This window comes from Pezoporus occidentalis, unplaced genomic scaffold, assembly GCF_034315485.1.
Source record: "Pezoporus occidentalis ecotype Australia unplaced genomic scaffold, CSIRO_AGI_Poc_V1 ctg157, whole genome shotgun sequence".
Classification (NCBI taxonomy): domain Eukaryota; kingdom Metazoa; phylum Chordata; class Aves; order Psittaciformes; family Psittacidae; genus Pezoporus; species Pezoporus occidentalis.
This window is the reverse complement of record NW_026913393.1, coordinates 346,927-374,869: the sequence shown is the minus strand read 5'-3', so window position 1 is coordinate 374,869 and position 27,943 is coordinate 346,927. Positions and strand designations below refer to the sequence as shown.

At 49.2% G+C, this 27,943-nt stretch overlaps 1 protein-coding gene across 1 annotated transcript; it reads right to left on the bottom strand.

Annotated features, from left to right (window-relative positions):
- Positions 1–224: 224 nt before the first annotated feature.
- SMAD7 (SMAD family member 7) lies at positions 225–27,129 on the bottom strand. The gene is made up of 4 exons (XM_062611730.1): positions 26,187–27,129; positions 25,547–25,600; positions 20,637–20,708; positions 225–2,175 (listed from the first exon to the last, which is right to left on the bottom strand). Exons 1-4 carry the CDS (start codon positions 26,677–26,679, stop codon positions 1,637–1,639), a joined length of 1,158 nt encoding a protein of 385 aa, XP_062467714.1. The 5' UTR covers positions 26,680–27,129; the 3' UTR covers positions 225–1,636.
- Between the last annotated feature and the right edge of the window lie 814 nt (positions 27,130–27,943).

Below are 27,943 nucleotides of genomic sequence, written 5' to 3'. Positions count from 1 at the left end.
GTCCCACACAGGGCTGGGGTGGGTGCCTCCACCACGGACCCCATGCAGAACTCGGAATCATAGCATCATGGAATGGTTTGTGGTGGAAGGGACCTCAGAGCTTACCCAGCTCCAACACCCAACCACAGCTTCTCTGTGCGCCTCAGCACCCTCACAGGGAAGAGCTTCTGCCTTAGAGCTCATCCCAGTCTGTCACTAAAGAATCCACTCGGCACAGCAAGGGATGAAGTGTACATCTTTATTTCTTAATGGAACATAAACTCCTTTAGAAAAAAACATTCATCTGGATGACAACACCCATAGAAAAGATCACCAATCTATCTCGTGTTCTTTTTTTTTTTTTTAATTTGGCATGTTATTTGCATTTATATTAAAGCAAAGTGCATCTTTCTTACTTTTTCTCGTTTATACACATTGCACAATACATAAATAACGATGCTTATAAAACGTCTTTATATTTACAGGTAATAATATATTTATATAACATAAAATACAATTTTTTTTTTCTTTAATAAATCTCAGGGGGTTTTTAAGGAGTCTTTTTTTTTTTTTTTAACCTGTGTTTTAATTTCAAAGCACTGTAATGCCAAAATGCCAATGAGAATGCTCTTTTATTCATTTAAACCTTTTTATTTAGAAAAATAGCTTATGTTATGGTCTAAACATGCTCATTGAGCCAAGAACAGTGTAAAAGTATCATACTCGTGTATGAATTCAAGAAATGAAAGCACAACTTTATTTCCAGATTGGATGGTACCGGGATAACCTGATCTAGGCTGGTTACAACACACCAACTATTGTGGACACCTTTTCTTGTTTTTTTTTTCTCATTTGTTTTTCATTTGTTTTGTTGGTTCAGGAGTTGTTTATTTTAGGTTTAAACTTCGGTCTCTTCACATCTCAGTTCAAATTATAAAGCATGGGTCATGCACAAAGTTTCTCCGCTCTCGTCTTCTCCCCTTTCATCAATGCATGACCATAAGTTAAAAAAAACAAAGCAGTGGAAAGATGAACACAGTGACAAGACGTGAACCCAGCTACAATACAATAAAAAATCAAAAGATTGGGTAAAGACCTGGTTTTGGAAGGTTTTGCACCATCCTTCGGTGGCAACATCAGGTTAGCACCACTGGGGAAGGGGTCTCTGAATCACCATCACCAGGGCTGGCGGCGGCAAGGGGAAGGTGGTGCATAAGAAGTACAGGTATCTTGTTGTTTTATCCAAGAGAAGGAGCTGTAACATATAGGAAGTGGCTTCCAAATCTGTTGATCACATAGGTAACCCTTTCAGAGGCGTGAAATAATTACCGTATGCAATCTATCCCCAAGAACCCTTCTCTCGCCCTTCTGAGTATTGGTCATTCACACTTTTAAAAAATAGATATATTTATCAAAATACCCAAGGCAAAAAAAAAAAAAAAAAAAACCAAAAACAAAAACAAAAAAAAAAAAAACAAAAACAAAAAAAAAAACAACCAAAAAAAAAAAAGAAGTCTTTTCAGAAGCTATTTCTCAACACGGGCAGGAAGGGTAACAAACAAAACGAAACACAAAGAGTTCGCATGAAAAGCAAGCACTCAGAAGGAAACGATAGCAGCAAAGTAGAATAGATGTCATAAGCCCACTTTGTCTCGAGTCACCGGTTATTAAAGATAACCTCCAACCAGCATGGGCAACTGCTGATGAACTGTCTAGTGTAGCACTGGCCCCAGCCTTTCACAAAGCTGATCTGAACGGTAAATCCAGTCCATGGCTGCTGCGTGAACTCGTGGTCATTGGGTCTCTGCAGGGTGTACGCCTTCTCGTAGTCAAAAGCCTTGATGGAAAATCCCGGGAACACTTTGTGAACCAGCAACGTCCTGGAGTCAGGGTTGTCCAGTGTGGCCGACTTGATGAAGATGGGGTAACTGCTGCGGTTGTATACCCACACGCCGTCCACTTCCTTGGTGAGCTGGATGCCATAGCCGATCTTGCTGCGGACCTTCTGAACCAGCTGGCTTTTGTTGTCAGAGTTGAGCTGTCCGAGGCAGAAACCATTCCCCTGAGGTAGATCATAGAAGATATCCAGGGAGGGCTCTTGGACAGAGTACAGCCGACCCACACGTGTCTTCTCTTCCCAGTATGCTACCACGCACCAGTGTGAACGATCCCCCGGCTCCTGAAGTACTTGAGAATCTGCAGAACAGGAGAAAGAAAGGAAGGAAAGGAGAAATTAAGCACCAGGGGTATAATATCACCCAAAAGCAATACAACACTGGCAGGTCTTTGCCTGCTCATGTCTTCGTGATATTCTCCATGCACATACTAACGCCCGCAGCACACCCACCATTTCCAAAAGCCTTGTGTTAAGGCCACTATTAAGACCATTTAACATGACCCGTGTTTGGAGGATCCCTGTGCCTAGCTATGGTTGGAGCTACAGGTTCCAAATCACCAGGTCCACCTTCGGAAGTGGCTTGAGACCCACAGTGGAGCCATCCCTCACCCAAACCATCCCCAGGACCACTTTCAGTGCCAACAGGGAGATGAGATACTCCAGCAGCTGCATCCATCAAAACCAACATCCTAAACCCCCCAATTCTCTTTCATCCACCAGACAATGGATCCATTTCCATAAATAGCTACTGTGCACAGACACCAAAACAAATGAGGTGCTCCTATGAAAAGCACACTGAAAGTCACCCCATGGGTCCAGGGGTGACAAGGACTTGCCTGCGCTAGTCCATGGGGCTCCTCTTTGCCCATAGGCAGAGCCTGGGTGATGGAGGAGATGGAGACATCAGTTGATACCCCAAGCCACAGGAAGCACCATCAGATGGTGGCATGGTGGGGACCAGGAATACTGCTCTTAATAAAAACAGCTAAAAAACATGCAAAAAAACACAGAAATATGTTCCTGTAGCCCTTCTTTCAACTCCTTTGCCTGTAGCTACCCCATGCAAGCAGCAAGGGTATGACATAGGAGGAAAAAGCAAGGAGGGGGGAGCTGAGAAACACAAAAAAGCCCCTTTTCCTAACAGAGGATCCCTAGCAGCCCGGCGCTGCGCAGTGGGTAATTCCTTCCAGCCTCAGTAGGCATGTCAAGACCTGGGAACTATTCATCTCTATAATTGCATTAAAAAAAAAATAAATATATATATATATATATATATTAAAAGGAAAAAAAAAAATCAAGCTGGGAATGCGAGTTAGTGAGCACCAAAACAATCCCCAGCACCATGGGAGCAGCTATGGGACACCAGGTCACCCAGCACCCAAAATCTCTCCCTGCATCACTTGAACAGCTCCCCCAAACCCCTCCAGCATGAGCAATGGCAGTGGAATGCTGGCTGTGCCCTGCTTTCTATAGTTTTTTGCTATTAATAAGCCCGTTTCCCCAGCACAGGCGTCTCTTTTCTCCCGCCTCCGAGTTGTGCTTCAAGCCCTGCACTGTGCTTTTAAAAAAGAAAGGGAATAAAAAAAAAAAAAAAAAAAAACAAAACCCCAGCCACACACTTTTAATTTCCTCATTTCTATGCCAGCGAGGAAAATATTTCTGCAGTTGCTGGAGGCAGTGACTAAAAATGGGCCTGGCTCTGAAAGCCCCTAAGAGGGACCCTCGCTCCTGGGTGGAACTGGGGATGGGGGTTCTGGCAGGGGGCATTCCCTGGGACAACATCCATGCCCTGGTTTGTCCTTCCAACTGCCCCCCCCCCCCCCCCCCCCCCTTTTTGGTGCCTCCCAAGACTTTGTTGTGGATAACAACAAATCCTGCTGAAACCTGGCACTGCGCAAGGGACCGAGGGAGGGAATGGCTTGGGTTCCCTCTACCCTAACCCAAATGGGGTGCCCCCCACCCAAGGGTGCACCCAGCAGGGCAAGAAGTACCCCCTGGATGGTGTTTCCCCACCCACCCAGAGACAGAGGAATTTGGGAAAGGGGGGGGGAGATGCTCCTGGATCCATCCCCATTTCAACACCCCCCTCTGCTGCATCCATCCCACTGATTGCCAGTGACAGTCAGAGCTTCTTGGGCTTCGTCGTGCAGCAGTTGAGGGGATTTTGGATCAACTGCCACTGACCCCCGCTGAAATTCCTATGGGATTCTACCAATCTGGACATAAGAGCATCCCTTCAGGATGGGGGAGACAGACTTTTTCACCTGACATTTGTGCCTGCATTAGTGAAGACCACTTAACAAGCAGCTCATTGCTGCTTACAAAGAGTTATTTAATTGCCAGCACATTAAAAAAAAAAAAAAAAAAACAACAAACCTAAAAAAGGAAAACTGCCTTGGCTATGAATGAACAGACCTTTATGGAGGGCTGGAAGATCATGAATGAATCCCACTAGGCTTTTCAATGACATGGGGTGACCAGACCTCAAGGACAAGTCTTAGGTAATCTGGGATATATTTTTTCCTTAAGGAACCAATGCCAGGACACAGTATAAATATGCCAGAGCCTCTTCCGCTTGCGGGCTTCGGCTGTTGACTGGATGTCTAGTCAAAAAGCCATGAGAATATAAGGGCTGAGATCGGATAAACAGGATCAGGCCTCCCTGCTAGCCACCACCAAAGCTGCTTTTCATGGTTGCTGGGACCCCAGCAGAGCCCCCCCGCTCCCACCTGCCTCCCTAATTCTGGCATCCATGGGGAAAAGGGGTGGGAAAAGCTGATGGCATCACTCGGGCAGCAGAGGAAGGACAAAGCTGCAGGGGAAGAGGGAAAAATGATGACACTGATGCTTCCTACAGTGATGGGCATTTCTTCCCCCAAAAGGCTTTTTTTGGTGGCGATGACCATGGACCTGGGCAAATGAAGCAAACAGACGGGATTCTGCCCTGAAATACCCCACTGGGCTCATATGGTGCAACCTGGGGTCATGGCAGGGACTCATCATCCAACTCCCATCTCTGCTGGGATTTGCAGCAGCAAATACACCCAAAACCCCAGATTCCTGGAAACTGGCAGCCACATCACCCTCAACTCATCCTCGTGTGCGACAGCCCAGAGAAGGCTGAAAAACGCTTTGGGATTCTTGTTTTCAGTTAAAAGCATCATTTTTATGAGCTCCTCAGAGCAAACACATCCCTTTCTAAATGCCTGGAAAACTCCCAGTGAACTGGGAGCGTTCCCATATTCCAGCAAACAATGATAATGTTTAGTGCTATAAACATCCGCGCTATTATTTCTTTATTAAGCATCCCTCCATTTGCTATCACTGGTTTATTAGTATTTTCCATGGTTTGCATTACAGCCCGCCCAGGGGCTCCACCATGCTCCCTCCAGTGTATTGTGCAAGCTTATTGTGAAAAAAAGTATGCAATAAATAAACAAATAATAAAGCGAGTCTGCCCTCAGGAATGCAGAGAATTAGTTGTATTGATCGCTCATAGCCGGGTCTAGGGAGAAAAGGATCTAAAGCAGAGCACAGTTCTGCTTGCAGGGGAGAAATCAAGGCATTAACTCGATACCCCAAAGGCTTTGGGTTAACATTTTTAAGGAATCTGGTGCAGATGGTTCATCACCAGGGATAGCCTAGCACAACCACACTGCTCATTATCACACTCCCACTGGAAAACTGATCTTTTCCCCATATTTTTTACACACTCCTGCATCTTCCTAAGCTGCCCCAACTTACTGCCACATCCCTCAGTGAGAAAGGAGTCCTCCCCAAAAGCACCATTCCAGCCACTTCCCAACACACCAACCAGTATGAGAGGCTGTGATGTTTCCCACCGCCTGCCTTGACCATCACAAACATCAAATCCTGCCCAAAACTCCTCAATAAAAGGCCACAGCCAGGATTTCTCTAGCTTTGAGTGTGCACATGCTGCCCACGGGCTCAGAGCTTCACCCTGCTCTGGGGAGGGAAGCTGAAAAAAATGCTATTTCCATAGGGAAATCCTGGAGGAAAGGACACGGGAGCAGTAATCAAACTAAGCTGAAGCCAAGGTGGTCCAGATGAAGGTGAGTACAGAAGATGTACACCACGCAAACACCCCAGTTTATCAGCAATGGCCCCACAACTGCTTCTCCCGAGCCGCAGTATGAGGACTCACACCTCCCATCCCTTGGAAATGGCAGAAAAATTCTGGTGTGGCTTTTCCTCCGCAACACATGGACACTTTTAAGATGATGAAACCCTGTAATCTGTACTTTTTTCTTCCAAGTCCTGTCAGTTTTATGAGTAGTTTGGGAAGAAACCATTCTTTTTTCACTCAGGAAGAATCAAAACATTTCAGCAAAACTGATTTTTTTTTTTTTAAATAAATAAAAAAACATAATACAAACAAAACCAACTCAGTTCCTGGCCAGCATTCGGATCTCAGCCCTGTCCGAGTGCCAAGTTCATGAACGTAGAGGGGAGGTGAGCTCGGGATCTTTTGTTTTGCTTTGTTTTGTTTTGTTTTGACATAGCTAAAGGTTTTCCTGTAATCAACCGACCTCTAAAGAAAACAGCAAGTTTAGCACAGACTGAGCTATCTCACCCGCCTGGACTACTCCCACCTGATCAAGTCAAGAGCTATCTAAACTGTCACTGATAGTTCTGCGCTAATAACAACTCCCTCGCTGAAAATGGGAATACAACTGTGTTCCTGATTTTAAATACCTGTAATTGGGGTTTTCCTCAACAGTATCAGGATTAGATGCAAATTAAATTGCCCAACTGTAGAAGAGTTTCAAACTATGTGTTTATACTTTTATATGCAGACAGATTTCTTTTTCTAAGAACTGTTTTCATAGAATTATAAAATCATCAAATAGTTTGTGTTGAAGGGAGCCTAAAGGCCATCCAGTTCTAACCCCCCTGCTATGGACAGGGACACCTTCCACTAGAGCAGATTGCTCAAACCATGCTCTGACCCAAAGCATACTCTTCCTAAACTTCTCACCAATCTCACCCCCTCCTCTCCCTCACTCCTCTGTGACCCCTGGGGATGGATCTCCCACCCTGACACAATATTCATGACGGTATCATCCCCCCTGAACTGTGAACAGGAGGCTCCTCAATTTCACAGAATCACAGACTGGTTCGTGTTGGAAGGGACCTTTAAAGCTAATCCAGTTCCAACCATCTGCAATGAGCATGGACATCTCCAACCAGACCCATGCTGCTCAGGTTTGTGGTACCCTCCCCCCTGGGCCACATGCAGAGGTGACATGGCACTCACGACCAATAACCCAAGACAAATGGGTAAAGGCAGCAGATAAATTAATGTAGACGTCCACCACGAAATCACAGCACCAAAAGGAGGCTGGTCTTATGGACCCTGCCTAGAAGGACCAGGACCCAATACAAGCTCCTGGGGCAACAAGGAGACCTGGAAGGATGGCAAGATCCCTGCCTGGCTACCCAGGAGGCAGCTTTCTGCTGCAAAACGAGCAGAACTTATGGTCCTTCCTCCTTTATCCGTCAGCACACGTGGAGGGCATCTGCACTTAAAAAAACCCTGGCTGGGCTGGTGTCAGTGCAACGTGTTGTCTGGCCAGGGCCAAGGCTCAGACCAAGCTCAGCGTGTCTCGCACCCGGTAATCTCTCTTGGCTGACCTTAAGCTGCATTTGTGAGCCCGGGACAAAGCCATGTCCTATCTTCTCCTACTCATCGAGGTGGAAGAGATGGAGACACAAACCCCGGAGCTTTTAACGGGGTTTTTTGCATGCTCTTCTTGAGGGTCCCCAGGGCAGCTCTTTGTTTTGCCCCTGGTGTCACTGGGAAGTGCTGGTTTTACAGGATCTCAGGAAAAAAAGCATCCCTGAACTCCTGCTCGAGAAACCAACAGGTATTACATGGAGGTGAGGAGAACACTGAGCATGATGTGCAACCACACAGCTCACCAAAGCAAAGAGAAATGGGCACCAAAAGGGGAAACTTTACTTCCTCTCTAGTCTCTTGAGTAATTTACAGTTGGGTGGGGGAGCAAACAAAAAAAAAAAAAACATGAAAAATCCTCAAAAGACAGATTTCCAGGTATGCTTTGTGAAAGCAAAGAAAAAGAATCCAAATTAAAGGATATGTCCTGCTGCAGAAAAGGGTCTTTGTGCCTTTAACGGAGTTTGTGGGCAGCCTACAGACACCACCCATAGCAATGTTTGCCCCAAACCTTTTATATATCTCCATGCACACAAGGGCTAGACAGCTTCAGCCTCCTCACCCCACCTTGTTTTGATGGCTGGGATGGTTTCTGAGAGGCTAATTTAGAGGATGGTCATGAGTTAAGCCTTTGTTGTTTGCAGAGAAAATACACCCTCACCCACTGCAGGGATGCCACCGCATCCCTGCGGGCTCATGGGGTCCCTCCACTGCACCACCAACAAGAGCCCCCAAAGAGCTGGGACACTTGGTCACGTCAACACATGCTTAGGGAGCCTTTAATCTGTGGATTATTGACACGATAGACCATAACATCTCTTTAGGAGCCATTACAGCCCATCGTGTCAGTAGGTACTTATGGAGTCCTTAATCCGCGGATTGACAGGCTAGACCATAAATTTGTGTCTATGTCTAATTAGGCAGCTCCTATTACTCAACATATACAGTAGTCATTCAGGCTAAAGAGACTTAAGATTATTTATGTAATTTATTAACAAGTTGTCCACCCAATCACTTAAATGGCTTCTTGCTCCTAGCAAAGTAAGTCACCCTTGCATGAAAATAAAGGTCCACCTTAGTTTCCCTCCAAGACTTCAGTTTGCTCCAGTTTCCTAAGGGCTGGTATCCAGAAGCTGAGATGTTGCCAACAGATCTGAAACCTTGTGAGTATGATGGGAACACAGAGTAAAATTTGGCAGAAGCCATAAGGGGAAGGAGTCTGGAATTTCCTGATAGTTGTAACGAGGGGTTTAGTTCAAACTCTGCGTTACTGGCAACGTATGAGCTTGGGAATGCTCTGCTCGGTCCCCTGGTGACCCAACCAAGAACTTCCATCACCTTCACCATGGCTGGGAAACACAACTTGGTGGCACCTTGAGTCAACCTTCTCCCTGTCTGGAACCCAGCCCTGAGCTATGGGGGTTAATTCAGGGACAGGACATAAAAGCCCCCCAAGAAAGGGTCCCTACAAGCTTATTGCAGATCTACAAAACCTCGAGAGTGAGCATCAGGAAGGCCAAGACTGGCCCAGGAGGGATGTCCAAGCTTGGAAAATACAGGGTGATCAATACATACATGTGAAAGAACCCCAGCTCCCCCATGTCCCAGGCATCAAAGGACAGTGAAGAAAGAACCAAAGTAAAACTGCTGAGTTCATGGAGTCCACCAAACCAGAAATTTGATTCATAAACATCCTATTAGTCACTGCTACTGTCTAATTACGGTGATTAATCAATTACCACGGCTAAAAACGACTCGGGAAGAGAAGAACCCTTTTTTTGTGCCCATTTTCTTTAAAAGCCAAGCGAGGCTGCAGCTACAAGGGGGGGTCAGGGCGGGAAATACGCAGGCACACACCAAAAATGCCTGTCTGCCTGTCTCCAGCGGTTAGAGAGGAGCCAGCTGACTCCAGTTTCCTCCGTACCAGGCTTCGGGCCTCATCAGCCATGCAAATTATAGAGTACCGTGCTGTCTGAAGGCCGAATTTCGACTGAGCTCAGAGAAAAGCCTTAGAGGAAGGGTGGGGATGAAGAAGCCAGCCAAATCCATTCATAATATTTACAGTAAATGGGCCTCTTTGCTGTTGTTTAGTATACAGTCAGTCTAATTATTTTTGAAGTTTTAATTTAAAGAGCCTTCTTTATCTGCCTCTCCTTCTGCACCCCTCAAAGGTGTGGGAAAACTTTTCCCTTGTTTCAAAAAAGCAGTAGGACAGGAATCCCTTCCCCAAGCTCCAACCCAGCTGCTGGGTCGGATGAAGGGATGCTTCAAGAGGGGAGACCCTTCCAGAGGAGTGCTGCCAACATCCACGGGGGTTTTAAGACCCCTGGCCCACCCAGACAGGCATGAAGGCACACAGGTCTGTATGGAAAAAGCCCCAGAAATCCTGGTTTTGCTCCATGTGTCCCTGTTCCTGTTCTCCTGTGCTGGTGGGGATATCCTGGGAGGACCTGCTGGCTCGGGAGGTGTTGCAGGATGATCCCATGTACCCTCCTCCCCTGCCTCGACAGCAGCCTGGAATAATCCTATCTTAATGACAATCAGCCAAGAGGCTCCTCTGGAAAATGCAGGAAGACCAGGCCAGCATTCATGAGATGCTGCCATGAGACCACCAAGCAACTTGAGGGTGGTACCAGCCCCAGCTCCCGAGACAAGCAAACACCTCCATGCTTTAACCTCAGCAGCTACCAAGACACACCTCTTCTCCACCCATACCCATCCCAGCTCTCAACCAGAAACCTTCTGAGAGAGAGAAACCAGCACACAAAGGGCTCCTGACTTAACAACAACGCCAGTCAGCCCCGAGGATGAGCCTGCCAAAGTACCTCTTACGGCTCGGGTTGTGCTGGAGGCTCCCGTGACAGCATCCTGCCCACCACCTTTCCAATGGGGATAAATCACAGACAGGGATGCCAAAGACACCAGGGGCCACCAGGCCAGGCCAGTCCCTCTACACATAGACACCAAGCTCCGTTTTAGAGGATGAGGACCTTAAAACGCTTTGACAATTGAAAGCAAAGCTCTGCTGCCACAAGGAGGTGGGGAGGACGCCTGGTACCCAGGGATGCCCCAGGGAGAGCAGGGATACAGCCCCCAGGAAAGCCACAGCTCTCCACTGACAACATGTAGCTATGTGGGTTACACGTTAAAACCCTTGTAAAGACCTTAATAAAAACTGAAGCAGAGCAGTCTAGGATTTCCAAACGGATACCTAATACACAGATGTGTGCTAGGATTCCTTTTTCCCTCCCTCCTAACTGCATTCCACGCACATACACACGGCATTGCTGCCGCTCTCATTTCAATACTGAACCAAAGAAAAGCCTCTCCCCACAGCACACTGACCTGCAATTCTCCCCAAACGCTGAAAACAGACGTAATTACGTGTGTGTGTGTGTCCCTAAAAAGGAAAGACCACCCTCACCCCCCCCCAGCTCCCTTTTCCAGAGCAGCATCCCTCACAGGGATGTAAACCCATGGAAAAAGCAGCATTGGAACAAAAGTCCTTTTCACGCTCGTCGTGCCCCGCTCTGTAACAATTATGAAAACTGTTTAGCTGGGCTGGCATTTGGAGCATTTACTGCATTCCTGCCAATAAATTCCAGTCCCGGATCTGATGGAAAAGGCTCCCCCCTGCTCCCTTTCCCCTCCCTCCCTTGCCTTCATTCCTCCTGGCTTTCTTTACAACCTAATACCCTGTCGACGCGGGGCCAGGGCCTACTTAGGGGGAAAAAAAAACACCCAGCGCCAGACTGGAGACAGCATGCAGACTGAAAAAGTTAATCATTACTTCTGTCTGCCTTCATAATCTAATCACGCCGATTCCTAAGAGCAGGCGGCGAAGCACGCTGGCGTACAGGCAGGGTCACCGCCCAGGGACGGACAGACGGACGGACAGACAGCATCAGCCCCGACCCGGGTAAGGGGCAAGGGCAAGGGATGGACGGACAGACGGCGTTCGGATGGGAGTTCACAAGCCTGGCCACGCACACACCCCTCCCCTTGCCCTCTCACTTTGCTCTGGATTAATAACGCTTAGCAATTATACAGAATATTACATTCATTAAGTAATTAACCCTCCCGGCGCTCCGGCGGAGTTGGCTCCCCCTTTCGCAGACGGAGGCCGGCAGAGGTTTGCCCCAGGCTATGAAACAGGGCAGGTCGGCAGCACCCGGATTAACAGAAGATACAAAACCCCAAAAAGCTCCTTGTGCTCATCCCACCAGCGGCAGAGCTGTGTCCCACGTGGAGACCACACCACAGCCCGGATGGCATCACCAAGACCCAGCAGCATCCTCCCATCAGGACAAAGCCCAGGGCACTTGGGTACCACCGGGACCCAGCAACATCCTCCCACGAGGATAAAACCCAAAGGACCTGAGGCATCATCAAGAGCCAACAGCATCTTCCCATGGGGACAAAGCCCAGGGACTTTGTTTGCCAAGTCTGACGAACCCGGCTTGGCAAACCCACCGCTTGGCAAAGCCAGCACCACGCTGACTGCTCTGCAAACAAACCTCAGTGCAACATCTCAGGTGTGTCAAGGCTTTGCGCTCTTGACACCCAAGACACATTTTCCATACTTGGCTGTGACAAAGAACAGGAAAACTACGGGCCTCTACACAGGAAGATTTATGAGTTTGTTCCTTATCATGAGCTAAAAAGTCTCAGCCTGGCTTCCAAAGTAAATGAATTCATCAGTTCAAATGCAGTGATGTAACTTCAGGCTCCCAACTCCTTTTCCAAATAAAACTCCTGTTATTTGATTCCTGCTCGAAGGATGATTATATGGAGTTATTTACTCTATCCGCTCTGCCTGGGAAGGTGCAGCCAGAGCCCAGGCACAGGGTCACCGACAGCCACCCCATGTGGGCAAGCACTCCCCATCTCACGGTTTAATTTCTCTACTATTTTGCTATTTTCCCTGCTTTTCTACTCAAAAAAAAAAATCATCTTGCACGCCAATGTGCAAACACACAACACCTCTGCAATTACTATGGGCCGCTCCGTGGTGATGCCTGTCAATTTTTAGCACCTATAGAATCAACCCACTGGTTTCCATCACCAAAAATCACCAAATCCAGAGCCAACTTGGTGATGAAAGGGCAAAGAATGTTTGAACTTCCAGCATATTGCCATCACCTGAGTTTCTCCAATGCAAAGCAGGCTCTTACTGATGCAGTTTTCACAGCTCTACAAACAAAATCTATTCAATCTATATTATATATAATTCTATATAGGGAGGTAATATATTCACTATATATTTAATATATTCAATATATATTATACATAATTAGAGAGAGAGAGACTATATTCACTACATAATGAATATATTTAACCTATATCTAATATAGAATTCCCTATATAGGATATATACATTATATATTGAATATAACCTATATATTATGTATAATTAGACATGTAATATAGCAAATACACTTAATACATTCCATACACATATATTTGACCTATACATATATATACAGGTTGAACACATTTTCATGGAATTTCTAACCATCCGTAGCCTCACTTATTACATACACATACAGGTACGCATTTACAACAAGGCTTAACATCCTGAGCAGTTCTGAGTTACTCACTGAATGGCAAAATTCACCCTTCCACCTGCCCAGGTATTTACAGAAAAGCCGGGAAAGCCCACAGAAGCCAGGACTTCACCCCAAAGATGGCTTTCCAAAACCCAGCACCCCACTGGGCATCCTACTTCATATCCCTGGGGAGGATGAGGAAGGACCACAGCGCTGGGTACCCACCATCACACATGGAGAAATATCACCAGGACCTCCACAACCACCCCACCGGCACCTTACTTCAACCCCGAGGAAGGATGAGGAAGGACCACAGAGCTACATACCCACCATCAGCCATGGAGGAGCATCACCAGGACCTCCTGCAACCACCCCGCAGTGCTTCGGCACTGCCGGCACAACCCAACCAGGGAGTTTTTCCATGCAGCGAGGTTAAAAGGGTAGAGAAGGGCTGAGCCAGCTCTTACAGGGTGTTTTTTTTTTTCCTCTTGCAAGTTAAAACCAAGATAATGACACTGGGTGGGGACCAATTTGAAGGGCTGAGCAGCCAAACCAAAATTAGTCTCCCGGCCAAGAGCTTCCTAGGCCTCACAGTTTGGGGAAGGAAGCTGAGAAAAGGCATGAAGGGGAAAAAAAAAGGTTCCTTGGGAAGCTGGAGCGTCGCACTCAAGCAAAGGTGACCCTGCTAGTCAAATATTTTTCAACATAATAAGAAAATCAAGCGCTGGAGCAGCCTCCCTCGGAAAAACAGAGCCCATGGGATGGGTTTTTTTTCCTCCTTTCTTCTCCTTTTCTCTCTCCTCCTCCCCCGGCACTTTCTTTCCTTTCGCTAATAACTATGTTTTCTTGTAGGGTGTTTTTTTTTTCCTCTTGGCTCTTTCCTCATAAAAGACTGATGTAATTTCCTGTCTTGTCCCAATGCTTCCTGTTAATTAACAGGGTGAAAGTTATCATCACCCATTTAAATGGCTACCCGAAAGAGGGGAGGGGAAAAAAACAAGGGGAAAACAAGAAAAGAAAGTAAAACAGAGAGGGGAGGGAAGGGCCGTCTGACAGCAAACAGCACGGCACATCCCAAGGAGCACAAAACCCTCTGGAAAAACCCTACTGGACCTGATGCCTTGAGCCCATCAGCAAAGATACAGCCCCCAACCCCAGAGTGGCACCCACAGTGGGTCCAAGCACAGGGGATGTGTGCTCCCACCCTTCCCTGGATCTGGATGGAAAACCCCTGCCAAGAAAACATCTTTTCTTGCATTAAAGAAGCTTTAAAGATTAAAAAGAAGGAAAGAAAGGGGGCGGGAGGGGGAGAGAAAAAGAGAAAAAAGAAAAAGGGAAAAACAGAAGAAAGAGAAAAGAGAAATAAGGGGGGGAAGAAAAAAGGGTAAAAGGAATAAAGAAAGAGGTTAAAAAAGGTAACATATTAAGGAAAAATAGAAAAAATAAAGGAAAAGGTAAAAGGTAAAAAGAATGATGAAAAATAAAAACAAAAAGAGAAAAAATAAAAATAAATAAATAAAAAATAGTAAAAAAAAAGGAGGCAGCTGGCAAAACTGGCAACATCCAAGAAGGTTTTTACTGAAAGAAATGAAAAACTGGGGAGGAGAGGAGGGAAAATAGTAAAGACCCCCAAAACCAAACCCAAGGGCTAATCCACAGCCACTGGGTGGAAATCCTGTGCGACACTGAGCTCCTTCCCTCCCCAAATTCAGCCCCATGCAGGATCAGGCTGCTCACTCCCCAGTGCCCTCCTGTTCCTCAACAGCAGCCCCAACACAGCCATTGCCCCATAGCACCAGAGCCAAGACCACAGCCTCAACATGCCAATGGGGTGAAAACAAAGAGATATAGGCAAAAAGCAAGGGTGGTTAGAACAGAGACCGTGCCTCAGCGGTTAATAATATCCCAGTGCTGAAAATAAACTGGAAAGGAAGCTCCTTTGTGACAGTAGGCAGGCAGCCAGGCTGCGGCGTGGGTCATTCAAGCCGGCCAGGGACAGTGGTGGGGTTGGCACCCATCACACCAGAGCCCAGCCAGCACCCACCACCCAGCACATCGCCTTCCTAAAGCACCCAGTTAGCGCCGGGAGGGGCTCTGCACATCCTGTTTTCCCCTGTGCACCCTAAAATGGGGTGTATCCCACGTTAACCCAGCATCAAGGTTTACGGTCTTGGCCGCCGCGGTTCGAAATAGGCATCCCCCCATGCCGTCGGCGGGGAAATGCATGTGGTTAATGTTACTGGTTCCTCCAGTGTAAGCGATACCCGCTGGCAGACAGCGGGGATGGAAACGATGCAGCCCGCATCCCTGCCAGCCCGGGGCTGCTCCTCTACGAGTGTTTTTGTCCCATCGAGTTTTAAATGTCCCCAAAGATCAAGTTGCCGGCGCTCATTGGGATGTCTGATGCGAGCAGGGCATGGTTTGAATTGACACCCAGCTTCCAAAATTCACCTCTTTTTGTCCTCATTCCTCCCTAAAAAGCACTAGGCTGTGGGATAAAAACCTGAGTGGTCCCCATCCTGGTCCTCACTGAAGGACTCCCTAGTGGTGGGGTCTTCTGCTTTTTACCATAAGCTGCTCTCAAGGCAACACTTGGTTGGGAAAACTCACCGGCACCGGGAAAAAAACAGATTTAATGGAGCTGTACGGGGATGGATTGAAACACCCAGCATTTAATGGGAAGAGCACTCCTGCCATCAGGGCTCTTTTTAAAACCCATCCTAGAAGAGTATCTAGGAAAAGCTCTAAGGGCTCTAAAGCACTTAAAAGTAATTACGAAACAGGTCCTGTCTGCTTTGGGGGGATTCTGACCGGCCAAGAGCCAGGGGGAGGATGCCCTCAGCATCCCCGCAGCAGCACAGGGGCTGTCCCAGCTGTGTCCCAGGGGGGTTCCCACAAGGCGAGATCCCCCTTAAAAGCAAAACCCAACCCACAGGGCTGAAGGAGCCGGAGCTGGTGGCCAAGCCAAGAGCCGCAGGGCCGGTGCCAAGCGCCGGCTCCCTCCTCCCTGCCGGCCAGGGTCAGATGATGTGTGAGGCGAGCCGGGAGGCTCCTAGTCTGGCAGGCAGCCTGCTTTGCTCCAGAGGCTCCAGTGCTGTCATCCTGGCGTTAACCCCTGATAACCTTGTCCTTTCCAGGACAGGATGGTGGTTTTTAGGTAAGTGCCGGGTGGGGAATCGAGTCTCCAATGAGGCTGGGAAAGAAAGGGTGCTCAGAGCGAATAAAAAAGTATTAGGACGTATGCTCAAAAATAAACCAAGAATAAGTGACTTTGAGAAAAAAAAAAAAAATCCCAAGCAATTGTTTATGCCTGGGACAAATATACAATCCTAGTTCCACAGGAAGATGTCTCAATTTCAGATTATAATAGGATGCCAATTTGTAAATAAAAGCATTTCACAGGAGGTTATAAACTCTGTATGAGAGGGAGGGGGGAATGGGAAAACACAGGCAGGACTCTGCCGGAGAAACCGTGCGGGATCCTGTTTACACGGAGCGATGGAGAGACGCTTCAGGGGCGAATAGCTCCGGATTTGGACAAGGTGCTTGTTCCCCAGCGAGCAGATACCAGCAGGGATCAAAGACATAGTGAAACATTCCCAGCCCGCCCGCAATCCTGGAATGAAATGTCATTCAGCCTAGCGGTTGCTTAAACCTGACAAGGTCTGAGGCGGAGCAGGGAGCAATGCTGATGCTTCTCCAGCCTCTGGAGGTTTTTTCCCCCATCTCTTTGGTGCACAGGAGTTGGGAGGGAGAAACTGAGGCTGCACTTGCTGCCCAAGAGTCTCATGTGGAACCTCGGTTCAGCACCCACCAAGCATCACCATTCAGTGTTCACTGGCTCCAGAGACCATGGGGCAGTCCCAGAGTCAGGGCAAGTCAACAGGATCGGGGTGAAATATGGGTAAACTCTTGGGTTTGGTATGTTATGAATAGCCTCTATAAATAAAACCCAGTGGAGGTGGCGAGGCCGCAAGCCAGCTCATCTTGCTTTCCTTCTGTGATGGCCAGCTCTGAGTTTCTTGGAGAGCTTCACTATGCCAGCAGAACCAACACTGTTCTGCAGATCTGTCCTGCAGGAAAACCACCTTCTCAACCACTATGGGCACCACAATCCTACGCCAGCCAAGAGCCACCAATCCCACACCATACACAGGTCAAGAGGGAGATGTCCAGGGCTGGGTGAAGAGCCATGGACACCAACACCATCAAGCACCATCAGCTCCCTTCTACCCTTGGAGCACAGCTTCTCCACGGCTCATATGGGAATTTGGCTCCCACCAATCAGATGTCACTGGGCCATGGGCTGGCCACCTCCACACTCTCCAAGCACAGCTTTGCCTGTTTGAACGAAGAGTCATAACCAAACACATCTGCTGAGAAGCTCAAAATACAGGAAAAACCACCCTCTGTCTCTTATTTACGGGAATTATTTTTATCTCCAATGGGCTATTTCTGCTCTCTTTAACCACGTTGAAAGGATCTGGAGTAGTAATACCTGAGCACAACCATGTCAGTGGAAGACACCATGAGCTAGGAGTCCTGACCTACCCACAGAGTGACCACTGACAAAAATAAGCACGTAAGAAAACAAATAAAGGCAAGAATATGGAAGTGAGAGGCAGTGCCTTGGAGAACAAGGGGCGAGGGGTACATGAGCCAGAGAATGGGATGGCAGGGGAAGAGACAGCACAGGTGGCATGAGAAGAGGACACCAGCATGGCATAAAGGACTAATCAATTGCATTCCTGGCCCAGGAGGGAAAAAAAGTAAGCACAGGCAGGGAAAGAGCAGCTCAGTTATCGAAGGGGGAAACACTCCCCATACATCACCCTCAATCACACTGCTCCCCCTCCCACATCCTCCAGTGCCTCTGGTATCCATCAATGAAACTGCCTTCAGCTTCCGTAAGGAGACTGCAATCCCCGCAGTGGCTGCCCCTGAGACTCCTCATCATCAAAGGATCCTCAAGGGAAGCTGCACGGGCTCCCTTTTTTCATGCTTCTCTTGCCATCATCCTCTCCACCCCCCATAAAGTTTTCCTGCCAGTGGCTGTGAACCCCAGGCTGGCCCCATTCCCAAACTGTTGGTGCTGAGAGCCACCTGCCCCACTACATCCTGCCCTTCCAGCATCAAGACTTTAGGGCAGGTCTACTCACTTTGAACACTGCTATTACATCAGCATCCATCGCTCATCAATGGTGGCCAAAGCCTACGGTGCTATGGGCACCTACCACCACCATTCACCATGACATCTTCTGCCTCAGCCCCCTGCTCGTTTCCAAACCTACCAAAACCAGTGTGGTTTTGCCTTTCCTAAAGCCATCTTTCCATCAAAGAGCTGCAAATCCCACATGTACAGCCCCGGTCTAGAGGGGATGCTGGATACTCCACCCAGCATCACCATTCCCACCTGCCCTAATGTAGATAAAACCAAGCCAAAGTGCTCCTCCTGTACCCTGCCAATAACTTGTTAAAGCCCTCTTCAAATGCACTCTTCTGCTAACTAAAATATGCAGGAGGCGGGCAGAAAAAAGGAGGAGAAAGTGAGCTTTGGAGGATTGCTGCGAAGTGCGTTTATTTTCCTTTCTCGACTGGGTCTCTCCAGTTGGGAATTTTCAGCGCTGCACTTCTGCGCGCGGAAGGGAGATGCCAGTAAATCAGAGCAAATTCAAAACAAATGCTCTTTCATGTGGAGGCATTCGGCTTTGTTTCAGGGCTTGGGTAGCTAACCGTATCCCTTCATGAGTCAACTCTCCTATCAGCTCCTCATTAAACTAAATGGCTACAATTACATTTGGGGAGGAAAAAAGAGCGGTTAATGATCGTAAAAGGTTCTGTTTCCAGGCTTTGGTGGGGGGGAAACCTTTGATAAGGAAGACAAAAACCCAATTTGATCCAATGAAACAACAGAAGTATAATAAAATAAGTTTAAAAAAAAGCATTTCCAGGGGGGAATGTGCTTTCTTTTGGGGAGGAGGCTCTATCAAGGAGCTGGGGGTCCCCTTCCCGCAGCCCTTTGGGAGGCACCAGGAACGAGCCGTGTTATTTCCTGCAGCCCAAGCCCCCACCTCCCGCCTTCCCTTCGGGAGCAGAGCAGCCAGACGAGATGTTATCAATAGGCTGAACCTTACAGAAAGCCCCCTTTTAAAAGCGAGTACTTCCTCTGCTTATTTCATGTGGTATCCTGTGGAACTGAACTCTCTCCTCCCCTCTGCAACGGGTGTATTTCAGGAGGAAAAAGGAAAAAAAAAAAAAGATCTAACAACATCCTTATTGTGTTGTTTTGCTTCTTGTCTTTTTTCTTTTTAGTCCTTTTTTTTTTTTTTTTTCCTTCCCTAAAGCTATGGGCTCCAATAGCAACGAAATAAAGAAAACCCCAAAAGTATTCTGCACTAAAAAAAATCAAAACAGTGACAAGTTTCTCTGTTCCCTCTCCCCCTCTGATTAATTCTCATTAGGGCCTTTGAACAAACAATATGCTCCCCTCTCAAATAACAGACAGGGTATATATTACACCCAAAGAAAAACAAACAAGGCTCACTTAAAGACATCCACACCAAACACAGTTCCTGGAGAGAGGCAGGGGCAGATGCACACGCGCGTGCGGCCGCCGCCGACCTATTTCTGAAATTCCAGTTTCAGGGCAATGAATAAATCATAAATCAGGGAGACATTCCCACAAAGGGAACACCTTCAATCATCTGCAAGTACATGCAGGTACACGGTTTCAGACACTTTAATCCTGGTAGAGACAGAGCCCAGCCACAGAGTTGGCCAGTCTGGGGTGAAAGATGAGGTGTTGGAGACATCACACCTTGGAAAAGGTGTTAGGAGTTGGACTAGATGGCCTCTAAAGGTCCTTTCCAATTAAATTAACAGCTCAAGAAGGGTGGGGAATGAACCCCATTCCACTATGGCACCTAGAGGCCAAAGGATATGGCAAATGGGATAATGAGGGAAATCACAGGGTATCTCAAGTTGGAAGGGACCCTTGAGATCACTTAGTCCAATTCCCCAACTGCAACATCCCCTAGGAAAATGGGGTCACCTTTTCTCCCCAGGCACCACGATCCTCACATATTGGATCTGGGATGCTGGTTACGCTACCAACAGCAAAGCCCAAGCACAGCTCTTGTCCCAGAGACAAGAGATGCCACCAGCAAGTCAAGGAGAGCTCGACGCCAAATCCTTCTGTAAGGCATGACCGCACCTGCTCTGATAATGAATGCATCCAAACAAATGGGTGGCCAACATCACTCACCCCAAGTCCAAAAGCTAATGGAGCGTAAGGCTGAAATTCAAAGGAAATACGGGGTTTTGGAGACAGAGCCCGGATCTCCTCTGCATGAGGTACATGGCTGCTACTGAAACAAAACCCAATTTCCCCTTTGAGCATGCCTTCCTCAATGATGCACATCCCCAGAGCAATCCAACATCCCTTTTTCTTTCATCAGGACCCCTGGTCAACACAACCCACGGTCAAAATCAAGTGCAACAAGAGATGTCTTACCTGAAGGCCCCGCAGGGGCTAGGCAATTAGCTCCCCCTGTTTCAGTGGAGGAAGGCACAGAGTCTGGACAATCTGCGGGAGAAGACAAAAACCCATCAGCAAGTATACAGGCGGTTCTGTGCAGGCTCCCAGCATCGCCGCGAGCAGAACACACATTCCAAAGGGTTTAGCAGGAAGCGATTACTAATTGTCCGCGCAGAGACGGTAGTTCATCAAGGAGCATCCACCCTAACTCGCTGCCTCAATCAAGGCTGCGTGTTGCGCTTCATCACCAGCCAACGCTGATTATAGACCAGCAGAAATTACAGACTGGCTGCCACCTCTCTGGCCCAGTCACTGGGTAATGAGATCAGGGCCGCTGTCGTTCTGATGCAAGCAAGCTCCCAAAAACGCTTAAATCGTGGCTTTGCGCACCCGATTTAGGCAACACCTGTAACTCACCGAAATGGGAACCGAAAGGGAAACGTCTCATCGCCGCCCTATCTGCGGCAAACGGTCTCTGTTTTGAGTTCCCCCGCTCGGTTTCGGTCACCACCAGCTGGTGGCAGATCTGACACCCCACTGTCACCTCCCGGGGCAGGTGGGCAACTGGAGTTACTCCTCCATGCACCACCAAGGGGAAAGGGCAGGGTTAGATTTGGTGCCCCATTAGAGGTGTTCAAGCTCAAGGTCTGGAGCTTCCCACCCCAAGTCTGCTCCCCCAGGTGACAACAGCCAGAAGCCAACACTGATCCCCTGGTCCTAAAGGCAAACTGAATCCAGGATGGGGTTTCATCAGATCTGGGCTCCTTAACGACATCATGGTGTTCATGTATCTCAAAGCAAGGGCCACCACCAGGAGAGCAAGGATAGCCCACCAGGAGAGCAAGGATAGTCCACCAGGAGAGCAAAGATAGTTTTCTCCCTACTGGTAAAAGTAAGCTTTCCCAGATCTCACCCCTGAAATCCAAGTGAATAAGAAATTCCTGTCTGCGTAACCTTGTTTTATCAGAGTAAAGTAGAAGCCCTAACAGGAATATACAGTTTAACAGGATATACTTAATCAAACCGAAAACAATAGGGGAGACAGGAAATGGACTTACTTGTGAAATGCTGTATATGATACACTCTCTAAATGCCTTGTCGTTCTTTCTACGCTTTAAAGAAATATGTTTTTTCTTTTTTTTTAACCCTTTCTAGTCCATACAGAAGATTCCCCCAGCCCCTTCCCCAAGATGCCTTCAACTGCTTGGGATACAGAAGCTTTCTGAATACAGGCTGGACCACCCTGCCCTGCACTGGGCTCCCTCTGCCCCCAGTTACAGCTCCATGATGAGTCCCTGCAGGATAAAGGACATAATTTGTGCTTTTCTGTGTGGTCTTGCTCTAAGGATCATAAGTGACCACGTCCTCTGCTAGCACATGGGACAGGATAGCAGGAGAGAATCCTATCCTGACGTTAAATGCATAACCTTAGCAATGGGGTGAGGTGGTTTCATGACTTCTTTAGAGCTGTCAGGTCCCTTCCTATGTCCCATTACCCAACAGCCAGTCCCCTTCAGTAACTAATTACCCTCCAAAGTCTCCTTATAGGACACAGAGCTGTCACAGTATCAGAGGTTCACCCAAGCCTACTTCATGGGACTCCCCTCCCAAAACTGCCTTCCTGCAATATAAAACCATCATGGAGACATTCCGGGTGGCCACCAGCCTGACCCTGCAAGGTGCTGAATAGTTCCTAGAAGCTGCCAAACCTCCAGCTCCCCTGAAAGTCAATGCCAGAGGAGGGCATTCAGCTTTACATCCACATCTCAGTGGGTTTCCCGCACTCTCACGCTCCAGCACCACCCTGCCATCCAGGAGCATGAAGGACACAAGCTATCGCAGCCCCTTGCCCCACCTAATGATGGGTCAGGATATCTGCTTGAATTATTTGGAGACACTCCTATGCGTCTCACTTCCAACACGGCTGCAAGCAGCAGCTTCTGCAGGGACACTAGGGATGCTGAGCATCCACATGCCTCCAGAATGACAAGGTGAGCCTGCCCCATGCAAGCCACCAGCACACATCCCTGCAAACATCCTGTGTAAGGAAGAGGGAATGTCCTCTCCTTGATAAATGATCAAGGCAGCCAGCCTGGACCTACAACCTTCCTGCAGGTAACCCAGCTGTCAAGGGCAGATCTTTCTGCTCTATGGCAAGCACACACATACTACACCTGTCCCATCAACACAGACTCTGCCTGCAGCAGACCCTTAGCTCCCTGTGCACCATCCCTGCTTTCCCCCAGCCAGCCACACAGCCTGCCTCAGCCTCCCTCACCTCCAAAAACAAACATAATCCACATCATAGTGTTTTAAACTAATAGAAGGGAGATTTAGATTAGACAGAAGGGAGAATTTTTTTATCATGAGGGTGCTGAGGCGCTGGCACAGGGTGCCCAGAGAAGCTGTGGCTGCCCCATCCCGGGCAGTGTTCAAGGCCAGGTTGGACACAGGGGCTTAGAGCAAGCTGCTCCAGTGAAAGGTGTCCCTGCCCACGGCAGGGGGTTGAATGTGGATGGGCTTTAAGGTCCCTTCCACCCAAACCATTTGATGGTTCTATAACCATAAGCACTAACAACCACTGCCAGGGCCCGTATCGGTCCAGATATTCCTGTCTGTCTGTCCATATGAAGCACTTACAAGATGCAGCACTAAATGTTTAAATATTATTATTACCCCATCACGCTTGATGGAAAAGCAGAAGTTTTCTGCTTGATGCACACTCCCATCTCCACTGGCAGATGCAGCTGCCCAAGTCTAAATGGAGGGACCATTCCCAAACCAGTTCCCAAGGGAAGAAGATGGCTCATGTGCATCAGCCAGGTAAAAGGCTTTACTCCTCACCACTGTCATCTACTGTCCCTCTCTCAATCCTCAACCTATGGCTGGGAAACTGCCGCAAGAGATGGCACTGATGCCGGGATGGGAAACCTCCGCAGAGGAAACACTGAGAAACCCTGAGCTTGCAAAACCCACCTGCAACAACAGACTTCCAGGCTCCGCTTGTGCCTGTCGCTGCCCTGTTAGTCAGAGTTCAACTGCCAAATGGGTTTTTCTTTCAAAAAGGGAAAAAAAGGAGGACTTTTTGGTGAGTAACCCAGTTGTTTCTGCGTTTCCGATGGGCAGCGTTAATCACTTCCTATTGGCCGATAGGAATAACTTTTCCTTTCGAAATGGCACATTCATGTTCTGCGGCTTTTCTGTTTACACACATTTTGCTACCTTATGTCAACACTTGCTAATGAATAAATATATCACTCGGCTAACTGAAAATGAGGTCCTGGCAGAGGCAGATTGGATGTTTAAACCCTGCTAATAGATTTACCCTAAGATCTTCACAGAAAACCAAAGGCAAGCTTTAACCCTTCTCTCCTGCAGCTCCGAACCCCCTGGCATCCCATGCCAGCATCACTGCTGGGTAGAAAGGCAGGCAACAGAGGCAGAAATACACACTTTTAGGGTAGAGCTGCACAGATGCAGTCAGAATTACACCGATTTCACCCAAACCCACAAACCTTCATGACCCAGCAGACTCTCAAGAGTCTGTTACAGAACAATCCTCCCACATCCCAGCATGTGCTCGGGATGTCAAACCTAATCCCAATATTCTTGTTTCATGCATCAGCCTTTATCTCTTGTTTCTTTCACACCGAAGCAAAACATTACCAGCTTGGCAGCCCAGCTATCTGTTCAACAGCTCTCCTTATTGCCACAAGCCATAAAAAGACTTGTTAGTCTTTCTTAAGAGTCTGCAGACAGAGGGAAACAACAGTCCAGTCTCCCAGGGGGGAAGGCTGGGACCCCATAACGGTGCCCTGTGTGTCTGGAGCAACTTCCAATTTGGGGTTTCTTTTAATCCCGAGCAAGTGAAGAGCAGCAATTTTACAGAAACTGCTCTTTTGGTCAAAAAAAAACACAAAACAAAACAAAACAAACCCAACAAACACCAAAACAAACAAATGACCTGACACTGCTCTTCAGAAACACATCTATCCCTGCCTCCCTGGCGCGCTGTGCCCCTCCTGCCTGCTGCGACCAAGGGACACGACCACAGAGACCACCGTGCTCCAGCCAACGCTCCACATCCACTAATCCTGCTCTGGGAGCCGGGAGCTGCTCCTCCCCGCGCTCCCTCCCTCCCCGTTTCCGATTTTTCCCACCTCTCCTCCTTCTCCCAGCCTGATTTATCTCGCAGCCGGCAAGCTCGCTGCCAACCAGGAGTTTATGCAGACAACCGCAAAAGAGCTGGTGCCAGCCTCAAATGGGCTTCTCCCCTGGCACCCTGACATTCAATTACAAGCAACAGGCATGCAGAGTGCTGCTAAAAAAAAGTGAAACAGGTAAAATAAGTAACTTTTCAACCCCTTTTCCCAGTTTTTCTTTCCAACCTGGCAAGGCGGAGTTAGGCTCCTTTAAAACACAGGAGGATTTCTACCAACACCCTGGGATTCCCAGCCAGCAGGGAGATGCGGCGCTGGATCCCAACCTAAATCCCCACACATTCACCCAGGGGTGCGGGAGCGCCGCGGTTTACAAGTGGGTTTACAAGTGGGTTTTCCTGGCTTTCGGAGTGGCTCCAGCAGCAAAGGGAGGCCTGCGCTGCACTGCAATCCCTCCTGGAGTTTCCTGCCAGAGTTCTAAAACCCGACTTTGTGCACAGGATGCCTCAGATATATCAGATGTTAATTCTTATAAGGATATCAGGGGGGCACAGAAGCGCAAAAGCCAGCCCAACAGCAAAATGCATCACAGCACGACAAAGGCAGGAGATGGGCTCCCCAGAGAAAGAGACTGAGAAATGGGCTGGGAAAGGGTCCGGGTCCTCCCCTCCCAAGCACCTTTTATTTTGCTTTTTATCTGTAGTCTCATTGAAAAAGTCCACTTACCAGTTGGTTTGAGAAAATCCATTGGATATCTGGAGTAGGGTGGAGGGGGAGACTCTGGAATTAGAAAAGTACAGAGAAAATAAAGGCAGAGCCATGAGAAAGGAAAAGAAAAAAAAAAAAGAGAGAAAAAAGATAGGAACTTATGATAACAGTGGCATTCTTTTAGCAAAACTGTTTGTCTTAGCTCTGGGGGTTGGAGGCAGGGCAGCGAGGCGGTGATTGCCTTGATATTTAGCTGTCAGATAAACAAAAGGGGCCGTCTGGCGCCAGTCTCGCTGCTATCTGCCGCTCGGGCTGTCTGATCGGGGCCTCCTTGGCTCGGCGGAGCCACGGCCGCCCGCCCGCGCCAGGCGCCCCTAATCCCCCGGCACCGAGCGGGGACGGCGGGGAGGCAGCGCCGGGACGGGGCGGCGAGGGGGGTAGGGGGGCTAATCGCCCACCCCCCCGAATTAATAATAGCAATTAAACCATATAAACCACGGGGTTTGAGGGGTTGTTTTTTTGGGGGGGGGGGGTGTCGGGAAAATCGTAGAGTTTGGTGGGGAAGGGGATGAGAGGGGCTGCACCCGTCGCACACATCGGACCCCCCCCGCGCACACACCCGAGCACACACACACACACACGCACCCCGCAGCCCTACCTAGCTCGCAGAGCCGGCTGAGGTGGTACGGGTTGCAGCAGACGAGCTCGGCGTGAGCCTTGCCGTAGGATTCACAGCAACATAACCGCTTCACTTCGGAGCAGTGCCGGAGGTCTGGCCAGCGGAACACCTTGCAGAGCAGCACCGGCAGCGGGTACGAGTGCTGGCCCAGCCGGGAGTCGGCCTTGGCGGGCAGCTGCAGGCAGGGGGTCCGCGCCCCGCCGCGGGACTCGACGGCGTGCAGCAGCCCCTCCAGCTGCCGCTCCTTCAGCCGCTTCAGCACGGTGTGGGTCAGCGCCTTCAGTTCCGATTCCGCGCCCGCGGACGCCCCGCAGCCGCGGCCAGCCTTGCCCGGGCAGCACCCGCGCCCCTCGCCGCAGGCATGCGCCCGGGCCTCGGCCGCCGCCGCCTCCTCCTCCTCCTCCTCCTCACCGCCGGGCGCACGGCTCCGCCAGAGCCGCCGAACAAGCACCGAGCGTTTGGTCCTGAACATGCGGGACGAGAGGAGGGGCCCCCGGCTACAAAACGGGCATATCGTCCGCCGCGCATGAAGGGGCCGGGAACCAGTGCGCGGCGGCGGGCAGCGGCGGCCGGCGGTGGCGGAGGACCCGAGACGGGCTGTGGCATGCGCCAGTCTCCGCGCTGCGGCCGCGGGTCCCGCCGCCTCCGGCGGGGGGCTGCACCGGCCCGCGCCTCTGCGCGCTGCGGGCCGAGGAGGGCAAACCCAAACCGGTAATAATACGAGAATTAAAAAGGGAGGGGAGAAAAATTAAACGGGGGGAGGGGGGGAAGAAGTGGGGGGGGAGGAGAGAGAGCGCCGCTCCTCGCCCTGGTTTTTGCCCAAAAAAGAAAAGAAAAATAATAAAAGGGGTAAAAAAAAAAAAAAATTAAAAAAAAAAAAAATTAAAAAAAAATAAATCCCGTCTAGAGTCTGCGGCGCATCGCGCGGGGGGAGGCGCGCTGCTGCCGGCGCCGCGCCGCCCTGCGCGGCTGCGGAGCGCGGCTGGAGCCGCGGGGGATCCTAAGGCTCCCGGGGGCCGCGGCTCCCATCAACCCGCCAGTGCCGGGAAGGGGGGCGAAAAGGGGGAGGAAAAAGGATCGGAGGCGTAGCCGGGCGCAATCGGGAGGTTAAAATGTAAAAAGCAAGCCAAAAAGATGCCTATCCAGACAAAAAAAAATGAAATAAAGATGTCAGGACCCCCCAAAAAACACCGACCCTAAGGTGCGGGCGTCGGAATCGGTTTAGGCATCTGTCACAAAAGAGCAGCAGCAGCGCATCCAGAGTGTTGTATCCCTTCTGAAAGCCCAGCTCGTCCTGATGCGGGGGTTTGCGTGATAATTATTTTTCCCCCTCCTTCTTCCCAAAGGATTTTAATCCACACACACACACACACAAACTAGAGTCTTGGTCCGGCTGCTACGAAAAGAAAGAAAATAAATAGAGGGATAAATGAAGTGGGGCTATGTCTCCCTTTCCTTCTCTGCCACCCCGCTCCGCGTCCCTCCGCCGCGATACTTACATGAGTGCGGGGACCCGCCAGCCGGCCACCCTTCTCCGTGCTTCCGAAGCGTCTCTCTTGGTGCTTCTTTCCCCTTCTTGCCTGCGGCTCGTCTCCTTCCTGCTTTTCTTCTCTCCTCTTCCTCCTCCTACTCCCCTTTCTCCTCCTCCTCCTCCTCCTCCTCGCGTTTTTTTTCCCTCCTTTTTCCCCTCCTCTCTCCGCCGCCCGCTATAACTACGCGCCCGACCCGCACCGCTG